The sequence below is a fragment of the Pteronotus mesoamericanus genome, unplaced genomic scaffold (genome assembly GCF_021234165.1).
Source record: "Pteronotus mesoamericanus isolate MK-2021 breed Mesoamerican mustached bat unplaced genomic scaffold, CSHL_Meso_final contig_32, whole genome shotgun sequence".
Classification (NCBI taxonomy): Eukaryota; Metazoa; Chordata; class Mammalia; order Chiroptera; family Mormoopidae; genus Pteronotus; species Pteronotus mesoamericanus.
This window is the reverse complement of record NW_026555134.1, coordinates 13,977,214-13,998,555: the sequence shown is the minus strand read 5'-3', so window position 1 is coordinate 13,998,555 and position 21,342 is coordinate 13,977,214. Positions and strand designations below refer to the sequence as shown.

The 21,342-nt window shown below is 37.9% G+C and overlaps 1 protein-coding gene across 1 annotated transcript; it reads left to right on the top strand.

Moving 5' to 3' along the window:
• The first annotated feature begins 6,752 nt into the window (after positions 1 to 6,752).
• On the top strand, positions 6,753 to 8,072 carry NPY1R (neuropeptide Y receptor Y1). Its single transcript, XM_054575955.1, has 2 exons — positions 6,753 to 7,448; positions 7,560 to 8,072. Exons 1-2 carry the CDS (start codon positions 6,753 to 6,755, stop codon positions 8,013 to 8,015), a joined length of 1,152 nt encoding a protein of 383 aa, XP_054431930.1. The 3' UTR covers positions 8,016 to 8,072.
• Positions 8,073 to 21,342: the final 13,270 nt, after the last annotated feature.

The following is a 21,342-nucleotide window of genomic DNA, read 5'->3' as shown; positions in this document are numbered from 1 at the left end:
TTGATGTTTAAATAGTGTTTATTCAGCCTAACAACCAGGAAAAGAAAACATTTAACAATGTAAATCTCAGGCAATTACGTTTGTCTTGGAATTTTGGTTTTTATTTTAGTTTTGAAGATAGAATGCAATCATACTTGTTATGTAATAAAGCCTTTATACATATCCTAGGCAGTGCCCTATATCTTTATTAGGAAGACTTTATTTTTTTGACAGTTTGGAAGAAGTCTTACTCATCTATATCAATAAATAATTTGTGTGTGTATGAATTACACAACTTTGGCTTTTCAAAGTCGACTAGTAGTATGTAAAATATCTAAGATCAGCAGATCATTAATTAGCCTGAATCATCGGCACCATGATGGTTTTGCATCATCAGTAGTCTGCGTACATTCTATTCTTTTCTTCACAATGTTCAGTACAATAGTAGAGTAGGCACCAAGGAAATGTCATTGACCCTTTTTGACCACCAGGAAAATGTTCCGTTCATCGTGCTCCCCGTCAAAAAAATAAAAATAAAAAAGAACAAATCTGACTCAATGCATTTTCTCAGTGAAAAGAACGGAGGACTAAAAGGCCAGGCTCTCCATTCAACTCGCTTCTTTTGCTTTTCAAAGGTCTTCACTTTTCAAACGAGGGAGGGGGGTGGAAGAAAACCCTCGGCACCAGCATAAAAAAATATTTGAATGTCACAAGAGAAAGCAAGACACGTATATTGGCATCTGTCACTGTGAATTTCACGTTCTCTCTTCCCAGAAACAGCAGCCCCTTCCGTCCTGGAGTTGGGCTGACGCTCCAGGTTTTCAGAGGGGTATAACTTCGGCCGCAAGGTGGCACTGACCTGCAAACAAAGAACACGCTGGCACTGACTTTTTAGAAGCCCTGTAAAATTGCCTTGCCTTCGTGGAGTCAAGGACTGTGTGGATGAGTGCTTACTTTCCTCTGCGTCGTGAGTCTAACAATGTGCGTCTGTGTCTACCAATGTGTAGGTTTAATTGCATTTCTTTCCGGAATGCTAGGCAACGCACCGCCGAGGTGTATATCCAAGGAGAGGTGTTTGTGGGGGGAGCTCTAGGCGCGACTCTTGGGGCGCGTCATGTGATCGGGGGACGAGGTGGAGTACGGCCCTTTAAGGGGCGTCTCTGCTTATCTTCATCAATCTTTAGGGTTTGAGCAGGACAAATACCAGCGGTTCTTTTCTCCTCTCCCTACTCCCTTCCATGGGCATCCTTCCCGCTTCACTAAACAAGGGCGAAAAAGGCAAATCCAACGGAGGGTAAGTTGCAAGTTTATGCCTTGTAAGGGACTTTTGAGAAATTACTCATTGATGGAGTGAAGGACAAGAGAGGAAGAAAAAACATACGAGAGCCCAAAACTGGCTCTGGGGCACTGAGGTGGGGCGAGGAGTCAGCCTTTTTGTTCAGGTCCCCGTGCCAGTGGGTCGCAAGGTGCTTCGAAAGATGGGACAGTTCCCGGAGTCCAGCCTAGGGATGTGGGGACTTTGGTGACCGGGACCTGCGGCCTCCGCACGCTGGGCTCCCCGAAGATTTCTGGGCGGGATCCGGGTTCTCCTCTCCTCGGGTCCCCCTAAGAAAGCCGAGGGGGTGGGCAGGTGCCCCAGTTGGTCTTCTCGACACCGCGGTCATCTGCCGCGTTTCCCTGGAGCTGCCCGGAGCCCTTTCCAGGGAGGCTGCCTGGAGTTCTCGCGGAGGAACCAGCACTGGGATGGTCTGCGGAGGGGGCGCGTGGCGGGTCGTCGGCTCTCATCCCCCCCTCTCATCACGGGTCAGGCGGGAGCCCCGGCGGCAGGGGACCCCAGCGCACAAGTGGCCTCTTGGGACACTCACAGGTGCCCGCGGCTGGGCTGGAACAGAGAGCCCTATGGCCCTGTGCTGGGCCCTCCCAGTTTGTAGCTGAGCCCCGGTAGATACCCTGAGTCTTCTACCCCTATTTCCCGGTTTTAATCGTCTAATACTTCAGCTTTTAGAACAGTGATGTGTGCAGCCTTGGCTGGTATAGAAGATTGGGCTGAGGTGGAGGTGGTTTAAGAGTCTTCCAGTGGTTCCCAGGTAGACTGGAGAGAGGCAAATGTTTTAAGGACTGATTTGGGACTAAAGAGAACTGACCGAGTTCGGGGTCTGCTTGTTTGTTTTTGGTTGTTCTGGATGGTTTTCGGTTCTGCCAGTCTCTCGTCATCAGAGGTAGAGATGTTCCTTAATAGATGGGTGGCAAATGTGTGTGTGGGTGGGTGAAGAGTGGGTGGGCGCGTGGGCTGTTAGGAATGAGGCGAATTTGGGGCCATTCACATAGTTACACAATATGAAAACGGTGGGCGCCTCAGCACGCTGCACAGTAAAATCCTACGGGAGGACAGTGGGAGTGTGATTTGACATTCCTTTTATTTTTTTTTTCTTTTTAAAGAGCTCTCAGATATGCCATGCCCACCAGGATCCTAGGAGAAGGCATAACTTGCTAAGTGGCAGGCATGCGCGGGTAAGTGCAGAGCTTGTCTGTCTCTCCCTGCTTGGACAGAATGGAGAAACAGTAGCTGTCAGTTCCAAGACTCCGGGCTGCCTCCCTGGTGAAGCAAGAGAGAGCAGAAAGCTCTCCAGCCCAGTTTCCCACCCATGACTACGGAGCAGAGCTTTTTTGTGAGTGACTCTACTTTATTAGCCTTCCTTATTGCTTTCAGGCAGCTGTCTGTTGAACCAGCCCTCCTTGGAGAGGAAGGAACTAGGAATATGTAACTCAGGGAGATAAACGCATGGTAACTTTGGGAGGCTGCATGTAGTAAGACTGACATTATTTTTCCAAAATAAATGAGGTGAACAGCCAATTCTGAGTATATAAAAATTTTCATCTGCAGCAGGCTATGAAACACAGAAGCTGTATTTTCAGGTAGTAACAGCACGAAGAACAGCAAGTGATGAAAGACCAGTGTTCTAATTGGAAAGGAGAAAGAAATGCCCTTTTGGGAAGGGGCTAATTTCCCAACTGGTCTCTGTTTTGTCTATAAATGCATGTGACAGCTATAATCAGATCTAACAATCTTTAAGTTTTGCAGTGTCTGTAGTTGCATACCTTATTTTAGAAATATATATTGGGATAATAAATAAATTTCTGTAAAGATAATGTATATAAATTCTTTCCCTCTTAGTATTATCCCTTTCTGAACATTACTCTGTCTTGCAATTATACTAAGGTAAGCTGAAAATATATACATTTATCCAATGGGGAACTGTTTTATCCAATTGGAATGACTACCCGACAATACACTTAGCAAAGGAGGCTTGCAAATACTTAAAAAAAATAGTTTACATTTTCTCTATAATGGGAACACTGCTATTCCTCGCAGGGAATATCTATCATGTAAAATTTCAAAGGTATTAGAGTATCTGTGTATTTACCCAAACTCATCTGTAACAAGGCTATCTTTGTAGCCCATACATTATGATAATTTAATAAATGCTCTCATTAATTTCCATACATACTGAATTTTGTTGAAGTCAGTGGATGTAAAATTTCCATTTTTTCTTTCCACTGCCACCCTGGTTTTCACCTTCATTATCTCTCACTTGGATTCATTCACTAGCCTCTTAATGAACCTCCCTACTTCTTTTCTTTCCTGTTCTTAAGTCTGTTGAAAACAGCAGCTAGAGTAAAAATTTTAAAACAAGTCACGTAGCTACGTGCCTTCACCAGAGACTCTCCGGTGACTCTTCTTTCTCAGAGGAAGAAGTCAAAGGCTGTTCCGTAGACGAAGGCCCTACACAGCCTGCTTCTCCTCTGTTTACCTTTTCCAATGCTGTTCAGCACACCAGGTGCATTCCAGCCTTCAGGATTTCATATTCTGTGCCCCTGGGACGCAGTCCCGGAGACCCGCGCGTCGCCCTCCGTGTCGCCCTCCGTGTCGCCGTTGCTATGTCTTACCTCGCACCCCTCGGGCCCCTCAGGCCGGAAGAGGCCTTCCCTGCCACCCGGAGTAAAGGGCAACTCCTCATAGCCCCAGCTCCCCTTCCTTGCTGTAGTTTTCTCCATAGCACTTACTATCATCAAGCATACTGTCTGTTTTATTTATTAATGTCTTTCTCTGCTTAGAAGACTAGAAATGCAATGAGAATGTCACAACTGTCTCCACTAAAACCAGGCCTAACCCAAAATAAGCATTCAGTAAGTATTTATTGGAAGGATGAATTTTCTTTCATAAACAATTTCTTTTTTAACCCAAAGTGGAACCTTTTTTCCTACATACCTGACCTGATAACAAATCTATTCAATTTAGCATCCTTTTTTTTTTTTTTTTTTTTTTGCATGTAAAAGGACTAGGATAGAATTCAGCTACTGATGTTAAGACAAACTCACAGAAGAACCTGCTATTCCCACCATGCATCTGCTATGTCAGTCTACACATTTTTATTCTAAATCTAATATTTGCAAGGTACTATGAGGTATACACAGCAACTAGCTTAAAGAGGTTATATTAAAAGTGAGATGAGCCAGTTAAGGATTTGAGGGACTAAGTAGCACTTTGAAAATGGGTAGAAGTTGGGTTGGTGATGAGACAGAATACCCACCCGAAGAAATGGCAGGGGCGAAGGTACAGATGTTAAAACAGGTCAAGTGCACTGGTGGACTGTGAAGAGACTGGTCTACCTGGAACAGAGCATTCACAATGGGGTTAGCAGAGCAAGGAGTGAAAGGCAGAAGAAAGCAGAATGTAGAGGTCTTGCAGCATCAGGCTGAGGTGTGGAGTCAACAGTCCAAATCTCATACCTGGGTATTTGTTTGCCTGGTGGTAGCTGGTAACAGGGAGTGGCCAGAAGTCATAGAATAAAGAGGATTTACTTTCCTATTCAGCTATTTTTACTCTTACTAATGAGGAAAACTCACAGTTATCTGGGAAGTAATGTTAAATATCATGGTAACAACCCGAATATGAAGCATGATACAAAGTTTTCTTGAATTCTTAAGTGAGAAATTTCCAAAGCATTTTTGGATTACTTGTTTCTTCAAGGTTTGTTTTCAGAAACCTAGAGACATAGACCATTCTCTCTGTCTTTGGTATTCTTGAGAGAAAAAGTGTGATTACCACGTAAGTCTAGGAGTCATTACAGGCTGTTGCACATAGGAGAGGAAAACTATATTTCTAAAAACATTCACATTTGAAATATCCCACTACCATTCCCAGTCTTAATACTTTTGTTTTCGTTTAATGTTAGCAATCTTTATTTTTTTTCCTTTTGTTTTATAAATTCAAGTTTTGTTTGTACAATAAAAAACAGTCCACATTCTAGAAAGCAGAAACGTTCAAGGAAAGGTTCATTAGAGACAACACTTAAAAAGCAAACATATTGTTGGTTCATTAAACATCTTAACTCCTTTTCAAAGTAAATCTGCATGATTTCCTTTATTCTGAAGAAAAAAAGAAAGAAATGAAATTCCCTTTCTTAACATAGGCACAAGGGCCTGGTAATTAACGTAAGAAATCTCACCTCATTTACTTAGTAATCTAGGGTAAATCAGATTTTCTTAAAAAGGAGTTTTTAATCTTTACAAAACTATGGTCTGTAATTTGTTTTGTTGGGAAAAATGCCACAAAAGATCAAAATTGTGACCAAAATTAGATCCCTGTATTGTATCTGTATACATTTTAGAGGAGGGAGCATATTTACAAGAATGGAAACTTAGAAATCTTTTGAAAGCTTCTGACATATTAATAAACTTACATAATCTTACAGTTAGAAAGAGTTTCAGAGCTATCCTACACAAATGCAAGAACTCCTTGAAAGCTTTACATGCAGTAGTTATTAACTTTTGTGTATAGACACTTGCTAGATTTGCAGGCAGTTCATTCCATTTGATGAAACATTTGCTCCTCATAATGGTGTGAAAATTTTTTAATATACTTCCTTTGGTTCTAACTTGTGTAGCTAGACATAATATTCTAAGCCTAGTTTCCTATGCCAGATGCTACCCACTCAAACATGAAAAGACATCTATTACCATTGCTGTTAAGTTTTTCTGGCTTAAACATCTTCTGTTCCTTCAACAGTCCTTCATACAACAGTTCTTGATGTTTCACTGTATTAATCATTTCCTTTTGAATATATTTGTGTTAAATAATGTCTGCCTTAAAGAGTTCAGTGTATGATAGAGCTATTATTACAACTTGACCTTTTCAAGAATTCTTCCATTTTCATAGTAAGAGAACGGGTTAGGTAGTTTTGTTTTTGTTGTATTTTGCATTGTTTGTTTCATATATTTTTCTTATGTTTTAAGCCATGCATTATTTTTTTGTTATACATTCATATTCTTACAGTGTTTAGGAATGTGCTGATAGTACTGTTTATATAAGACTTTGAACATAAGATTTATACACACCTTGCTTATTTACAGACCACTATGTTTTGTATAAACAAGCCCAATGAAAAATATTGGATTTTTTCAAATGTTTGTACTGTTTCTGCTATTTAAAAAATATGTTTATACAGATTTCATTTTGTTTATCTATTTGTCTTCAACTTAAACAGTGCTATGCATCAGGATTCATTCTGCCTGCCCTCATTACAATTAGTAATGCAATTGGTCATTTTCTCTTTACAGATTGTTCAGTTCAAAGGAATGAAGAATTCAGAATAATTTTGATAAGTGGATGCCAATATGGGAAATAAAAATAAGCTGAATATTTGACCTGCTTTGAAGAACACATACCATCCATTTGTGTAAACTAATCTGTAACAACCAAACCAATCAAAATGGATTTAACAATATTTTCTGAGGTTGAAAATCATTCAATCTACTATAATTTTTCAAAAAATAATACCCAGTTTTGGGCTTTTGAAAATCATTGTCATCTGCCCTTGGCCATGATATTTATATTAGCTCTAGCTTATGGAGCTGTGATAATTCTTGGGGTCACTGGAAACTTGGCATTAATCATAATCATCTTGAAACAAAAAGAGATGAGAAATGTTACCAACATCCTGATTGTGAACCTTTCCTTCTCAGACTTGCTTGTTGCCATCATGTGTCTCCCCTTCACATTTGTCTATACAATAATGGACCACTGGGTTTTTGGTGAAGCAATGTGCAAGTTGAATCCTTTTGTGCAATGTGTTTCAATCACTGTGTCCATTTTCTCTCTGGTTCTCATTGCTGTGGAACGACATCAGCTAATAATCAACCCGCGAGGATGGAGACCAAATAACAGACATGCTTACATAGCCATTGCTGTCATTTGGCTCCTTGCTGTGGCTTCTTCTTTACCCTTCCTGATCTATCAAGTCTTGACTGATGAACCTCTCCAGAACGTCACACTTGACGGGTTCAAGGACAAATACGTATGCTTTGATAAATTTCCGTCAGACTCTCATAGGCTGTCTTATACCACGCTCCTCTTGGTGCTGCAGTATTTTGGCCCACTCTGTTTTATATTTATTTGCTACTTCAAGGTAAGAAAACTCCTCTCTCCTCCCACCATTTCTATCTTTACCTTCTTTCTAAAGAATTCCTCATTAAATAAGTGGTTCTATTTGAACTATTTTTTTCCCTTTTCTCTATAGATATATATACGCTTAAAAAGAAGAAACAACATGATGGACAAGATGAGAGATAATAAGTACAGGTCCAGTGAAACCAAAAGAATCAACATCATGCTGCTCTCCATTGTGGTAGCGTTTGCAGTCTGCTGGCTGCCTCTCACCATCTTCAACACTGTGTTTGATTGGAACCATCATATCATTTCCACATGCAACCACAATCTCTTCTTCCTGCTCTGCCATCTCACGGCCATGATCTCCACCTGTGTCAACCCCATCTTTTATGGATTCCTGAACAAAAATTTCCAGAGAGACTTGCAGTTCTTCTTTAACTTCTGTGATTTCCGGTCTCGGGATGATGACTATGAGACAATAGCCATGTCTACCATGCACACTGATGTGTCTAAGACTTCTCTGAAGCAAGCAAGCCCAGTCGCATTTAAAAAAATTAACAACGATAATGATCTGAAACTGCTGTAGCATGTGGTCTCAGCTGACACCTGTTTCAAAAAAGCACAACCTGAAACATACTTTCATTACCTGTTCAACCAAGGAATGGGGTTGAAATCATTGAAGAAAGACAAAGATTTTACAGCCTTGCTTTCTACTGCTTTTGTTGTAACTGTCATAATTACATTAGGAACAACATCTATGGGCTTTGCAATCTCTTGGCAGAAGTTTTGACCAGACATCTTTGAAGTACTTTTTGTAAATTTATGCATATAATACAGAAGTTTTTTATATTGTGTTTATCGGAATGAAATTTCTTTGAAGTATTACTGTTAATAACTTTAGAATCACTACACCTGACACTTTAATTAGATTGAGACACCCTGATTAGATTGCCACTAGATTGGGTGATCCTGATGTCACTAACTATAGGCATTGTTTCAGTCTGTTACAAAGGTGACAATGTGCAAATAGCACTTAGGATGTGGAGATAAAAGAGAGTCTGTGTCTTGTATACCTATAGTTTAAAGTCATTCAGGAGTGATTTACATTTTTTTTTAATTTTAAGACAGGATTTAAGTTGCTCCTAATTAACTAACACTTATGATAAAAAGGCATAAAAGTAAAAATATTTCTCAGCTGTGAATACCATGGGGTTTGGGCCACCCACAAGACTTAAATGGGAAAGAAGTTCCATAATTTCAAGACTATTTTGGTACCCAACAGTCAAAGGATTTCCAAGTAATTAGTTTAACAATTAAATTAGTAATGCTGCAAAGAGTTGAATTATATTTATTTGAATTGATGGTCAAGGGATTTTCCATCTTTCACAAACAGTTCAGTGTTTGTCAAGCTCTCTTGCATAAATATACATGCAATTCAAAATGCATTTCCAGCTTACTATGTATAAAAACACTAAGTGTATTTTCTGTACATCAGTGCCTATATAGTAACTAATTTTTAATTTTCAATGTGTTTCTTTCAAAAAAGGACATCAAGGTACAATGCTAAAAGAATGTTCACCCTGGCTAGCAGGGATGCATACCTAAAAACTGAAAATGCTTCATATAGCCCATGTTAACCTGTGTAAACAGTACCTTGTGGAGTCTTTTAAATAATGCACTAAATAGAGTCTTGAGCAGTCACGTCATGTTAATATACTCAATTTCATGTATCCTGTAATCATGATTGAGCCTCAGAATCATTTGGAGAAAAGATGTTTTAAAGAACAAGGTATATCTTTGATGTAGTATATACACAAAGTATTAAGTGTGTTGATTTTAGAAGATTAGGTATTTTCTTTATTAAAATTGTTTTTGCTCTTTCTGAGTCTCTTGTGTTTCTCTGAAGCTTCATTTTCTTTTCCTTTTTCTTTCTGCTTCCATGTCTTCCCTCCCATGGAGTTCCCACAGGATCCTATATCCACTTGAGAACGAGACATTCTCCACATTGTGATATAACTATTGATGGCCCAGTCTTCTTCCTTTGCTTCTTGAAGCTTCTTAAAAGGGAGGGACTCTTTTATATGCTTTTGTGTCCCCAATGTGTTTAGAGCAGTGCCAGGTACTTAGAATTCTGTTTTTAATTATATATTTCTAAAAACAAACAAATAAAAAAATGACTTATTTTTTTTCTTATTTATGAGTATATTGATTTCACATCCTGATATTTTCTTGGACTCCTGCTCCTGAGTTTACCTTTACCAAGGAGGTGTTTTCCTTTTTATTTTATTTTTTTATTATTATGTTATTTTTCCTCCTAAACTAAGCAAAAAGGACCTTGCGGATTTTAGAAACATGCATTTCTTGTCTTGTAAATCAAGCAAATATCAAAATTTTAACATTAAATGTTAACATAAATTCAAGTTACAGACTAAAAATGACCATTTTATCTGAACAATAAAAAAATTCTAAAGCCAGTGTTTAATATAGATGGGAAAATACCATTTTTCCTTTTACCAAAACCTGGAATTTTAAACTACTTAATGTTTTTCTGCTTTGAGTGTCTAATGGGAGATGTTGTTTTTCTTTATGTAGGTGCTTTGGAAACAAATTACTACTTGAGAAAAGCCTTAATGCATAGCTACTTCTTTGTCAGTGTATTTGCTAAAATGGCCGTTTCTAGGATTTCCTTTCAGCTGTGTCGGCTGCTGATTCCTTAGCTTTCCATAAATAGTTAACTTAGTATCAAATTCTTCTTTTTTATCAAAGGATGCCAATGAAATAATAGTAAAGCCTAGGTTCAACAACAGATCCATTGAAATTCAAGAAAATAAATGCCACGTTAAATACAAACTATGGAACCACTGGGTTTTCTGAAACCCAAGAACAAAAATAAATTATTTGCTTAGTACAAGAGCATAGCCACAAGGCAGCTTATATAAGTTTAGAATAAAATGATAATAGCTAGAATTTTTAAACAGGTAATATGTGCCAAGTACTACGTCAAGTACGTATCTGTGAGGATATGTGACTAACATTTGGCTACTTCACACAATGGGAAACTGAAGTTCAAGTTGAAAAATTTGAGCTACACACTGAGTAACAAGTGGAGCAGAAATCAAACCCAGGTCTGTCTAGTATGAGTAAACTAAACAATGAGCTAGACTGAAGATAAGACTTTAGAAAATAATTCTTGTCTTTCTTTACAGGTTACTTTATCATGGTGTAACAAGACCACCTTCTTTCTGAGTTTGGCTGCCATAAGAAATGGAGTGAAGTGGAAGGATTGAGAGAAAGTGGTCATTATGATTATTTGTGTCCATAATACCTTTTTGAATTGGAAGATTCTACCTAAAAATAAGATTTGACTCTTTGTACTAGCTTTATTTATTTATTATTAACTGGATATTTTCATCCCCTTTTTTATTTCACAAGCTTCCAAGAAAATATAAATGCATATTCTAATATAATTTCAAAATTTGACAACCAAATAAATAGATATTTCCCCAATGAAAGTATTTCTCCACGTGGAGTAAAAGTGGTCAAAAACCTTGGATTGAAGCTGGGGTTTTAGGGATCACTTGGACCCTGTTCCCTCACTGCAGTTCAGTGGGTTCACGGACCCTGCCAAGTCCTTCACCACAGCCAGGCTTGCTTTCCTCAGCAACCTGGGATTCTGCTGGAGAATGCATTGCTCAGTGAGATTGCTCAGTGTGAATTCTTTCACAGTCTCCATATTTTCTTCAACCCTCTGGTCCTTCAGAAACATGTTAGACTTAAGAGTCTGAACCCTTGAAAATGAGGGCATAGCTTTCTAGGGCACATTAATAAGATTTCCTAAATTTCTTTCATTTATCGATTCCTTTATCAATATGTGTACATGTATGCATGTGCACATGCAGCACATTATATGGATATGAATATATATATAGAAATGTATAATTCTGCAATGGGTCATATTTATTGCTATTCATTTCTTGATTTCTTATAAACTATCACCTATATAGCACTATGATGAACTTCCCTACAAAGTACTATTGTTTTCTTCATTTCACAGACAAGGAGAGTGAGGCCTAGAGAGGTTATATTACTTGTCCAATGTCAATCAACTACCAAATGGCACCCATGATTTATTTCTTTTTATTTTCTTTTTTTAATCATGTTTATTCTATTACAGTTGTCTCAATTTTTTCACCTTTGTCCTCCTCCATCCATCCCACCCCACCTCCCTGCTCCCACAGTCAATTCCCACACTGTTGTCTATGCCCATGGGTATTTCATACATGTTCAGTGTCTAGTCCCTTCTCCTTCTTTCCACCATTGTCCTCCTTCCCCGTCCCCTCTGGTCACTTTCAGTTGGCTCCACGTTTCCATGACTGTGGTTTATTTTGTTCATTAGTTTATTTTGTTGAATAGATTCCACTTATAGGTAGATCATATGGTATTTGTCTTTCACCTACTGGCTTACTTGACTTAGCAGAATATTCTCCAGTTCCATCCATGTTATTGCAAAAGGTAGGAGTTCCTTCCTTCCTTCCTTCCTTTCTTTCTCTCTTTCTTTCTAATGCAGATTTTATTTATTTAAATGTCAAAATCCATTATAAAATATTACAAAATTTAAATCCATTATAAAGTCTCAGCAATTAAAACATGACACCAGCACAAAAATAATTAAGTAGACAAAGGAAATAAAATGAACATTCTAGAAACAAACGTGAATATCTGTCTAACAATATAATACATGATTAAATTGATATTTCACATCAATGGAGAAAATAAGGCTTATTCAACAAATAAGGTGCATGAAATAAAACAACTATAGAGCCCTATTTTACACATTATACAAAAGATATTCAGGTGAGTTAAAGGTTGATATGGAAAATCTGAGGAGTTTGGGAGAAAATACAAAATAATATTTTTCCTACCCTGAAGTAAAATATTCAAACCCAGAAAATATAAAGTAAAATATTGACAATATGACTATATTAAACATTTAAGACTGTACAGTATTATACATATAAAAAAGTTAAAGGACAAGTAATAGAATAGGAAAGTATTTGCAACACATCTCAAAAAGGGTTAATAGTTTTTTTAGGGAAAAAAAATTCTACAAACATTTAATAAAAAAATGGATAAAGAATATCAAAAAGTCATTTAAAGCTTTTTAAAAATAATAGAAATAGGCAGGAAATGTACAAAAAAACTGATTTAGATTCAACAAATAATAGAGTAACCATTAAAATAACATCATTGTCACAATCAGATTAGTAAGTATTAAAAATATTGGTAATATCAAGTATTGGTGACTGTGAAAGGAACTGGATATTCATAGGATCTTTTTCTTCATCTTCTTAAAGCAGGCCCTTTAGCATATCTTGCAATACTGGTTTAGTGGAAGTGTACTCTTTTAGCCTCCTTTTGTCTGGGAAACTCCTTATTTCGCCTTCCATTTTAATTGAGAGCCTTGCTGAGTAGAGCAGTCTTGGTTGCAGGCCTTTGCTTTTCATTCCTTGGAATGTTTCTTGTCATATCCTTCTGGCTTGTAGTGTTTGTGTTCAGAAGTCAGCTGCTAGCCATATCGAGGCTCCCTTGTATGTTACTACCTCTTTCTCCCTTGCTTGCTTTAGGATTCTCTGTTTGTCTTTGATATTTGCCATTTTAATGATGATGTGTCTTGGAGTGGGCCTCATTGGGTTCTTCCTGAATGGGACCTTCTGTGCTTCCTGGACTTGCATGACTTTTTTCTCCTCCAATTAGGAAAGTTTTCCATCATTCTTTTTTCAAACAGGTTCTCTATCCCTTGCTCCTCTTCTTCTCCTTCTGGTATCCTTATTATATGGATGTTATTATGTTTCAGGTTGTCCTGCATTTCCCTAAATGTCTCTTCAATTCTTTTTGAGTCTTTTTTCATTTTCTTGCTCTTTCTGGGAGCTTTTTTCTACCTTGTCATTCAGCTTCCTGATTCGATCCTCTGCTTTATCTAGCCTGCTTTTGATTCCTTCTACTGTGTTCTTCAATTCAGAAATGGTATTCTTCATTTCCTCTTGCCTCTGATTGATAGTTTCTATGTCCTTTTTCATGCTGATATAGTTTGCAGTAAGTTCCTCATAGTTTCCCTGTAGTTTTTTGTAATTCTCTCTGAGTTCACTGAGCTCATTGTGCTTCCTTAGAACTGTTGTTTTGAACCCAATATCTGATAGTTTACTTCCCTCTATTTCACTTAGCCTCTTTCTGGGGATTCCTCCTTTCCTTTGACTGGGGTGTGTTTCTTTGTCTTCCCATTATTTGTGAGACTCTTCTTTTTACTTCTGCTTCTTAAATTGATCTGTCTTGATTTCCTGACTTTGTGGTGTGAACTTCTATGGTAGGAGACCACTGTTTTTTATTTCTGAATCTGCCTCTGATGCTGTCAGATGTTGACCCCATCTGACCTTAGGCAGTCTGTTTGAGACTTCCAGGAATCTACTGTCTGTGCCTATCTCCTCCAGTTCTTAATCTAGTCACTCTGCACTCAGCAGTCAGGCTTAGACATCACAGGGCAGGTCACAGTCCCTCCTGTGGGGGGTGGGGGGTTATTATGTCCTCTCACGCTGTTTCTGCTCAGGGGAGTGGTCTGCCTGAGCAAGATGGCTGCGGCTGCTTGGGGGATGAGTCAGCACTGGGATTTTGCCGGCTACTCTCTCCATTCTCTCCCAAAGCCCTCAATCTCCAGTATCTCCTCAGGCATCTCTAACCCACTCTGCCCCCACCTTTGCCAGAGATCAGGGTAAGTGGCTGCAAATAAAAATTTATGCGTAGGTCCTTTAAATGGTTCTTTGCATCTCTAGCTGCCTATCTCTGGCAGAGAGCAACCTTGCCGCTTTTTGCAGCTCGCTGTTATCTGTGTACTTTTGGGGCTCTGGTGCTGTAGGCTGGAGATTCCCACTTATGGTTTAGACCCCACTCTTCTCAGGGGGATCCAACTAGCCATTTCAATATCCATCTGGTGCTGTCGCCTGTGGGTACCTTGCCTGCCTTCTCGTCTCACCCGCACTCCTTACCAGTTAGGCTGTGCTAAAGCTGATTCTTCTGTCTTTCCGAGGTTATAAGGTTCCTGTCTCACTATTGTTCAGTTGTTTGTTCCAGGTGATTTCTCCACAATTTAGCTGTAATTCTTGATTGGTCCAGGGAGGAGGTCAGTGTGACTTCCACTCACTCCTCCACCATCTTGATTTTCCTGGCGCCCAAGATTTAAATTCAGGATTTAAATGCACTTGGATTTAAATCCAGGTAATTTAGTTTCTAACCATGAGTCTTTAAACTTTCCCAATGTGCCACACTGCTTGAATTCCCCAACCTCTTCCTCTCCAATCTTTCTGTTTTTGAATCTACTCATGACCTCCACCTGCAATCCAGGCTTGCTCCAATTCTAAACAATCTTAGAGAGGTTAAAAAAATGTGTGTGTGTGTGTGTGTGTGTGTGTGTGTGTGTATAATTTCAAAGCCATTCTCTAAGAGGTAACAAAATTCCTAATCATGGCAATTTAGGCAGAATTGCAGTATTGAGACACAGATCTGCCCCACCCAAGAATTATCAATGCAAATCTCTTTTCCTTTTCTCCAGGTCTCTTTGTCCTCTGCTCTCCTGGGTTCTTTTTTTTTTCATTTACAGTTTACATTCAACTTTATTTGTATAAGTCTCGGGTGTACAACATAGTGGTTAGTCAATCACATACTTTACGAAGTGGTACCCCGATATTTCAAGTACCCACTTAGCACCATACACAGTTATTACAATATTATTGACTTTATTTCCTGTGTTGTATTTTTTTATTTCATTTTTTACTTTTATTGTATTTTTTCCATTACCATCTAGTCTCCTTATATCTACCCCCCCGGCCCCAGCAATCACCACACAGTTGTCCATGTCTGTGAGTCCTTTTTTGTTTTTGCTCAATCCCTCTGCCCGCTAACCTCCCTGCACCACTAGTTGTCGTCTACTCTCCATCTATGATCTCTAGTCTTTTTAGTTTCCCAGTCAATGCCTGCCATCTTTTAGGATCGTTTTCCCAATAAGAGGGCGGGGTTTGAAACCTTGGAAGGATTCTGTCAGCCTTCCTCTTTGGAGCCAGAAGCATTACCCTACATAGTCTCTTACTCTAGCCACTGGCTGGGGAACTATCATCTGAATAGTCTTAGAACAAGGACTGTTGCCTATCTGACTTCTAAATCTTGAATCCTGCTTGAGAGAGAACACAAAGGACTCTTGGTTAAAATTGTTGATGTTCACAAAAGACAAGCAATATTCTACTCTAGCCAAAAAATATGCGAAAGCAAAGTTTATTGCTGAAATTATACAACTGTCTTCTCACCTAGCAGCATTATGTTATAGAATATGTTTTTTGACATAATTTAAAGACAACTATATTTTATTACAGGACTACCCCTGGTCTTGCCTAAGGTTCTGTTTGCTTTGGCACCAGGAATGAACATTGAGAAGATTATTTGTATTTCTGGCCAATTTTTTTCCTTCATTGTTTTTTGCAATATAATTGACATACCATAAAATTTACTTTTTAAAGTGTTTTCCAGTGGATTTTAATATAATCATAGAGCTGTGTTATCATTACTCTATAAGTCTGGAGGATTTTCATCACTCCAAAAAAAACCCCCAACTTCTGGTTTCTAGACTGGCTAGTAAGGAGCTCAGAAGTAGTCACACACGTTAACAAGTAAAATGCTGAGCAAATCAAAAATCCAGTAACTATTCTTATACCCATCAGAGAAGTGAGGTCACAGAACCAACTGCTGCCCCTAAATGAAGAGACAGGCAGATACAGAGAATCACAGTTTACTGGAGTGGAAACTGCTAAGCAAACCCTCCATGGAAACAGATGCTGGTGTAAAACACATTGAATTATAATTGATGAACTGGTACAAGTCTAGCATATATGAGTCTTTGAGTTAAAAACTTCAGGAGGTCCCCTTATTTTTTACCTCTGGGAGCTTGACCAAGTTTTTCCAGTTTGTCCAATTTTTAACAGAATACAAAAAAAGCCAACTTTAAATATAAAGATCCACATAGATTAAGAGAGATGATTACAAAAAGAATTCAAAAATGGGCAAAGAAGTTAACAGACATTTTTCCAAAGAAGACATTCACATGGCCAACAGGTACATGAAAAGATGCTGCACATCACTCATTACCAAGGAACTACAAATCAAAACCACAATGAAACATCACCTCACTATGGTGTCTATTACCAAAAAGACAGAGATAAGTGTTGGCAAAGAGGTGAAGAGAACCCTTGTGTACTGTTGGTGGTTATGTAAATTGGTACAGCCACTGTGGAAAGAGTATGGAGTATTTATTTCCTAAGAAGTTAAAAACAGAACTACCACATGACCCCACTTCTGAGTATATATGCAAAGGAAATGATATTAGTATCTCAAAGAGATATCTGCACTCCAATATTCATTGCAGCTTTATTCATAATAACCAAGGTATGGAAACAAGCAAAGTGTCCATCAACGGATAAATGGATAAAGAAGATGAAATTCAGCCTTAAATATGAGGAAATCATGTTATTTGTGATAATGTGGTTGAAGGTTGAACATGGAGATCATTATATGCTAAATTAAATACCAGACAAATTCTTCATGGTATCACTTATATGTGGAATCTTAAACAAACAAACAAACAAACAAACAAACTGTTACAGATGGAGAGAAGAAAAGTGATGGCCAGGGGCTGCAGGGTGAGGAAAATTCAGGAAGAGGTTAGTGAAAGGGTATAAAAATTTTCAGTTTAAGATGAATTAGGCCTTAGGATCTAATGTATAACATGGTGACTATAGTTGATAACACTGTATTGTACAACTTGAAATTTACTTAAAAAAAGGAGAAAATAGTCTGACAAAGAAAAGGAAACCAATGAGGTGATGGAACGTTAATTCTATGGGGGGAGTCCTTTTACATATACATATAGCGAATCATTACATTGTACACTTAAATAGCTTACAATTTTATTTGTGCATTATATCTCAAGCTGGAAAAATAAACCAAAGTACTGCTTTAATTGGTATCCCAATTTTATTTAAAATGCTATTAGGGAAAACAAGAAAACTCAGTAAAAAAAAAATGGACCAAATATTTGAACTTCACAAAAAAGGAAATTCAAATTGTTGTTAAATACATAAGTGGTTCAGTGTCATTAGGAATTAGGAATTAGCAAATTAAAACTATAATAAAATATCATTATAGTATAAGATTGGCTAACATGGGAGCAGTGTGGGTTGCACATCCTGCTGATAGGACTGTAAATGGGCACAGCTACTTTGGGAAGCAGTTTAGAATTTGCTGGTAAAGTTGAAGATGTGCCTGTCTTATTATCCCACAATTTTTTTTTTAAATTAATTTATTTACTTTTTAAATACATTTGTCTCTGCCTTCCCCCCCCTCTTTCCCTTGCCCCCTCCCACCTTCCCTCCCTCAGCTCTTCCCCTTTGGTTTTGTCCATGAGTCCTTGCTATATGTTCCTTGACTTTCCCCTTCCCTTCCCTTTCCCTGCCCCCCCCTTCCCTCTTGTCTCTGTTGATTTCTTTTCCTTTCAGTGTTGCTGGTCATATTTGCCTTGCTTCTTTGCATTGTTGGTTAGGTTCCGCTTATAGGTGAGATCATATGGTATTTGTCTTTCGCCCCCTGGCTTATTATCCCCCAATTTTAACCCTAAGAACAGAACTTACAAAATCTCTTGCCTACTGGGATTAGAATACATTACCTTTAAAAGAATGTCTATAGTATCATTACTTTTAATTTTCTCAATTTAGAAACAATCCAAATGTCCAAAGATGATAGAATGGATAAATACTCATAGTATATTCATAGACTGGAATATTTTATAGCAATAAAACAAAATAAACTCTGACTCTATTCTAAATCTTCCACAGATAATATTGAGTAAGTGAAAATAGACACCTAATAATACATGTTTTATGATTCTACTCTTATGCATTTCAAAAAAGCCCACGAAATTAAACTACTCTTTTTTTAAATGCACACATAGTTGGGGAAACTACAGAGAAGTGGTTACGGTACAAGTAAGAGTAATGGTTACCTCAAGATGGAACAGAGTGGGATCTGGATGTGACAATGAGGTAGAGGACCTCTCAGAGGGTAGCATATTTTATTTCTCATCCTGGTGTTCTCTTCATAATTATTCAGTATGGTCTTCAATTATACTTTATGCCCTTTCCTGTATGGGTGTAATATTTTATGATTTTGAGAAAGCTAAAATATAGCTGTGCGTGGGGTCAGGTGGTTGCTTGAAGCCTGGGGGCAACACTGTAAAGTACATGTTCTCTGTCCACTGTGCTGTACGTCTGAAACTCACACAGAATGGTTTCAAGTGCAGGCTGTCATTGAAAAAAGAAAGAACGAAAAGAAGCCTGCTTAAGCAGAAAACCTCACATAAATACCACTGACTTGGAATATCATAAGAATTTGGGAATAAGAATTGACAAAAATCATGTAGGTTTGGTTTAGTAATGAAATGGTGTATGCACATGTATAATTATTAGAAACTACCAAATGTGCAATTTTTTTCTCGTCATGCGGTTGGGAGTGGCTGGTGATTCTGGAGCTGCTTTTTCAGTTACAATAAAACATTTCAGATAATGATGACCAGAAATTATAGAATGACAATACAGCTTTGCTGCTGGTGGAAATAACAATGAAGAGCCAGCAGGCAAGGCGTGGGGAGGGAGATTTTAATTAATCAGCATGTATATCTTAGTATGCATGACACTCCCACCGCTTCCTGTGTCCAGAGTCCATTATTAATATTTCTATGTGTAATATTATCTTCCAAGACCCTGCTTCTTTCTTTCTTTGTTATCTTGGATATTTAGGAAAGGGTGTTTATTTAGCTCTGGCTGATTCTCATATGAATTTGTTCTCAAGAAAACTCTAATGAAAGGGACAAACCAATAGATTCATACTAAAATATAAAAAATAAAACTATGGGCAGCATGGCAACAGACTTGATCATAAAACAAGGTGTGCACTGTGCTAGGACTAAAGCATACTTACACATTAAATGAGAACATTATGAACAAGTTCACAGAAAATAGAGCTATCACAATAATATAGATGGAAACCAGCCATATCGAATTTGACACTTAGAGTATCCTTCACCCTTTGTCATCCAGGGAAATAGAAAAGAACTAAATTACAAATAGAGGCATCCTTTTCAGCACCTCCAGATTTTCCCTTTTTGCCTAGAGATATACTCCCTTTTTATTCTGATTATTTGGTCATGGTGCAAACAAAAAAATGACTTCTCTGAAATAAATGCAGATTTTAGCTCTTCAACCGAGTGCAATGGCCAACATCTATTTAACACTTAACCTCTGTCAAGTCCCTTACATATATGGTTTCCTTTAATCCTCATCAAATTTCATAAAGTAGGCAATATTATGCTCCCCATTCTACAGGGGAAGAAACTGAGGCTCAGGGAAAGTGGGTATTTGCACACAGTAGACCAGAATCAGAAGTCAGTCCCAGGAGGCTGATCCCAGAGGCCACAGTTAAACCACTACTTCATATGAGATGGCAAATTCCCTTCCACCTGCGAAAAGTTCCAAGTGACCCCTCAGAACTTCCTGACACTTATGGAAATGCATCAAATGCACTGCTTTAATGACAATCACTAGGATAGTGCCTAGAGAGCATCCTTAACATCTGGAAGAAATTATGACAGATTTTAGAAGCACATAATTTATTCTCAGAAATCTTATCCGGTCAGACTATCATAACAGATGAAGGATCAGAAAGTTTTCTAGAAGTCTAAAGCAATGGCAAGACTTTCAATTACAAAAGCATCTAAAAGCTTAATGTTGTCTTACCTTGGATTCTGCCTTGATCCTCCTTGGTTATATTCTCATGTTCCTTGTCACTGCACTTTTCACATTAGATGCCATTTGTTTAGATTTCTCTCCTCTCTATTATATTTTGAAAACCAATAAAGCAAGGAACCTTAAATTCTTGTATTTCCAGTACTCACACAGGATTTAGAGTATAGGAGAAACAATAAATAAATATTTCTAGAATCCAGGATTAAGCAATAATTTAATAGTGCTTAAATTAAGCACTAAAATGTGTTAGGTGCAATGGGAGATAATTTTTGTATGTTATCACACTTATCCCTCACAAGAATTTAATGAGGTGAAATACTTGTACTAGCCTTTTCCTTAAGCATAAAATTATAGGCTCAGGTTTAACAACAAATAACTAGCTCAGAGTCATGTGGTGAAGTTAGAATTCAAACTCAGCGCTGTCTGGTTCCGGCGACCTCCGTCTCAAATCCTCTGCTGCCCTGTTCTCGTGCCTTAAAATTAGTAACTTTTATTAAGAAAAGTTAGTCATATTTAACTAATAGACTCTTTTCCATATAACTCTATGATAATTTTCACTCTTTAGGCTAGTATGTATAAATATTCCTTTTGAAATATCTTTAGTTGTCTAGGTGGATGAGTCCTTAAGAGTTAGACCCTTCAACCCCCTTGTAACCCTCTTCCAGAACTGCCCATGCAGAGAAATGAATAATGCTTGTTCTCTCTGGATGGCAAAGACTGAAGAGCTGTAGAACGAAAGAAAATTTCTGCTGCTTGTGTATTAGATATTAAAATATAATGGCAGTGGAGTTGCAGAAAACACAAATTATTCTTCTGAAATATAGTCACTTCATTTTTAATAGTTCTGACTGGTCTTAAATATAATGACTATCTATTTAAGGAAACAGAGACTGATTGATGGATAAGAACACTCCAGTTTGAGAGAAGAGGAAAATGAAACCTTTTAATCATTTGGAAGGCTGCAAATATAGTTACAGGCATTGTAGGTGTGGTTCCATCTAGGATTAGCTGTTTTTATTAAAG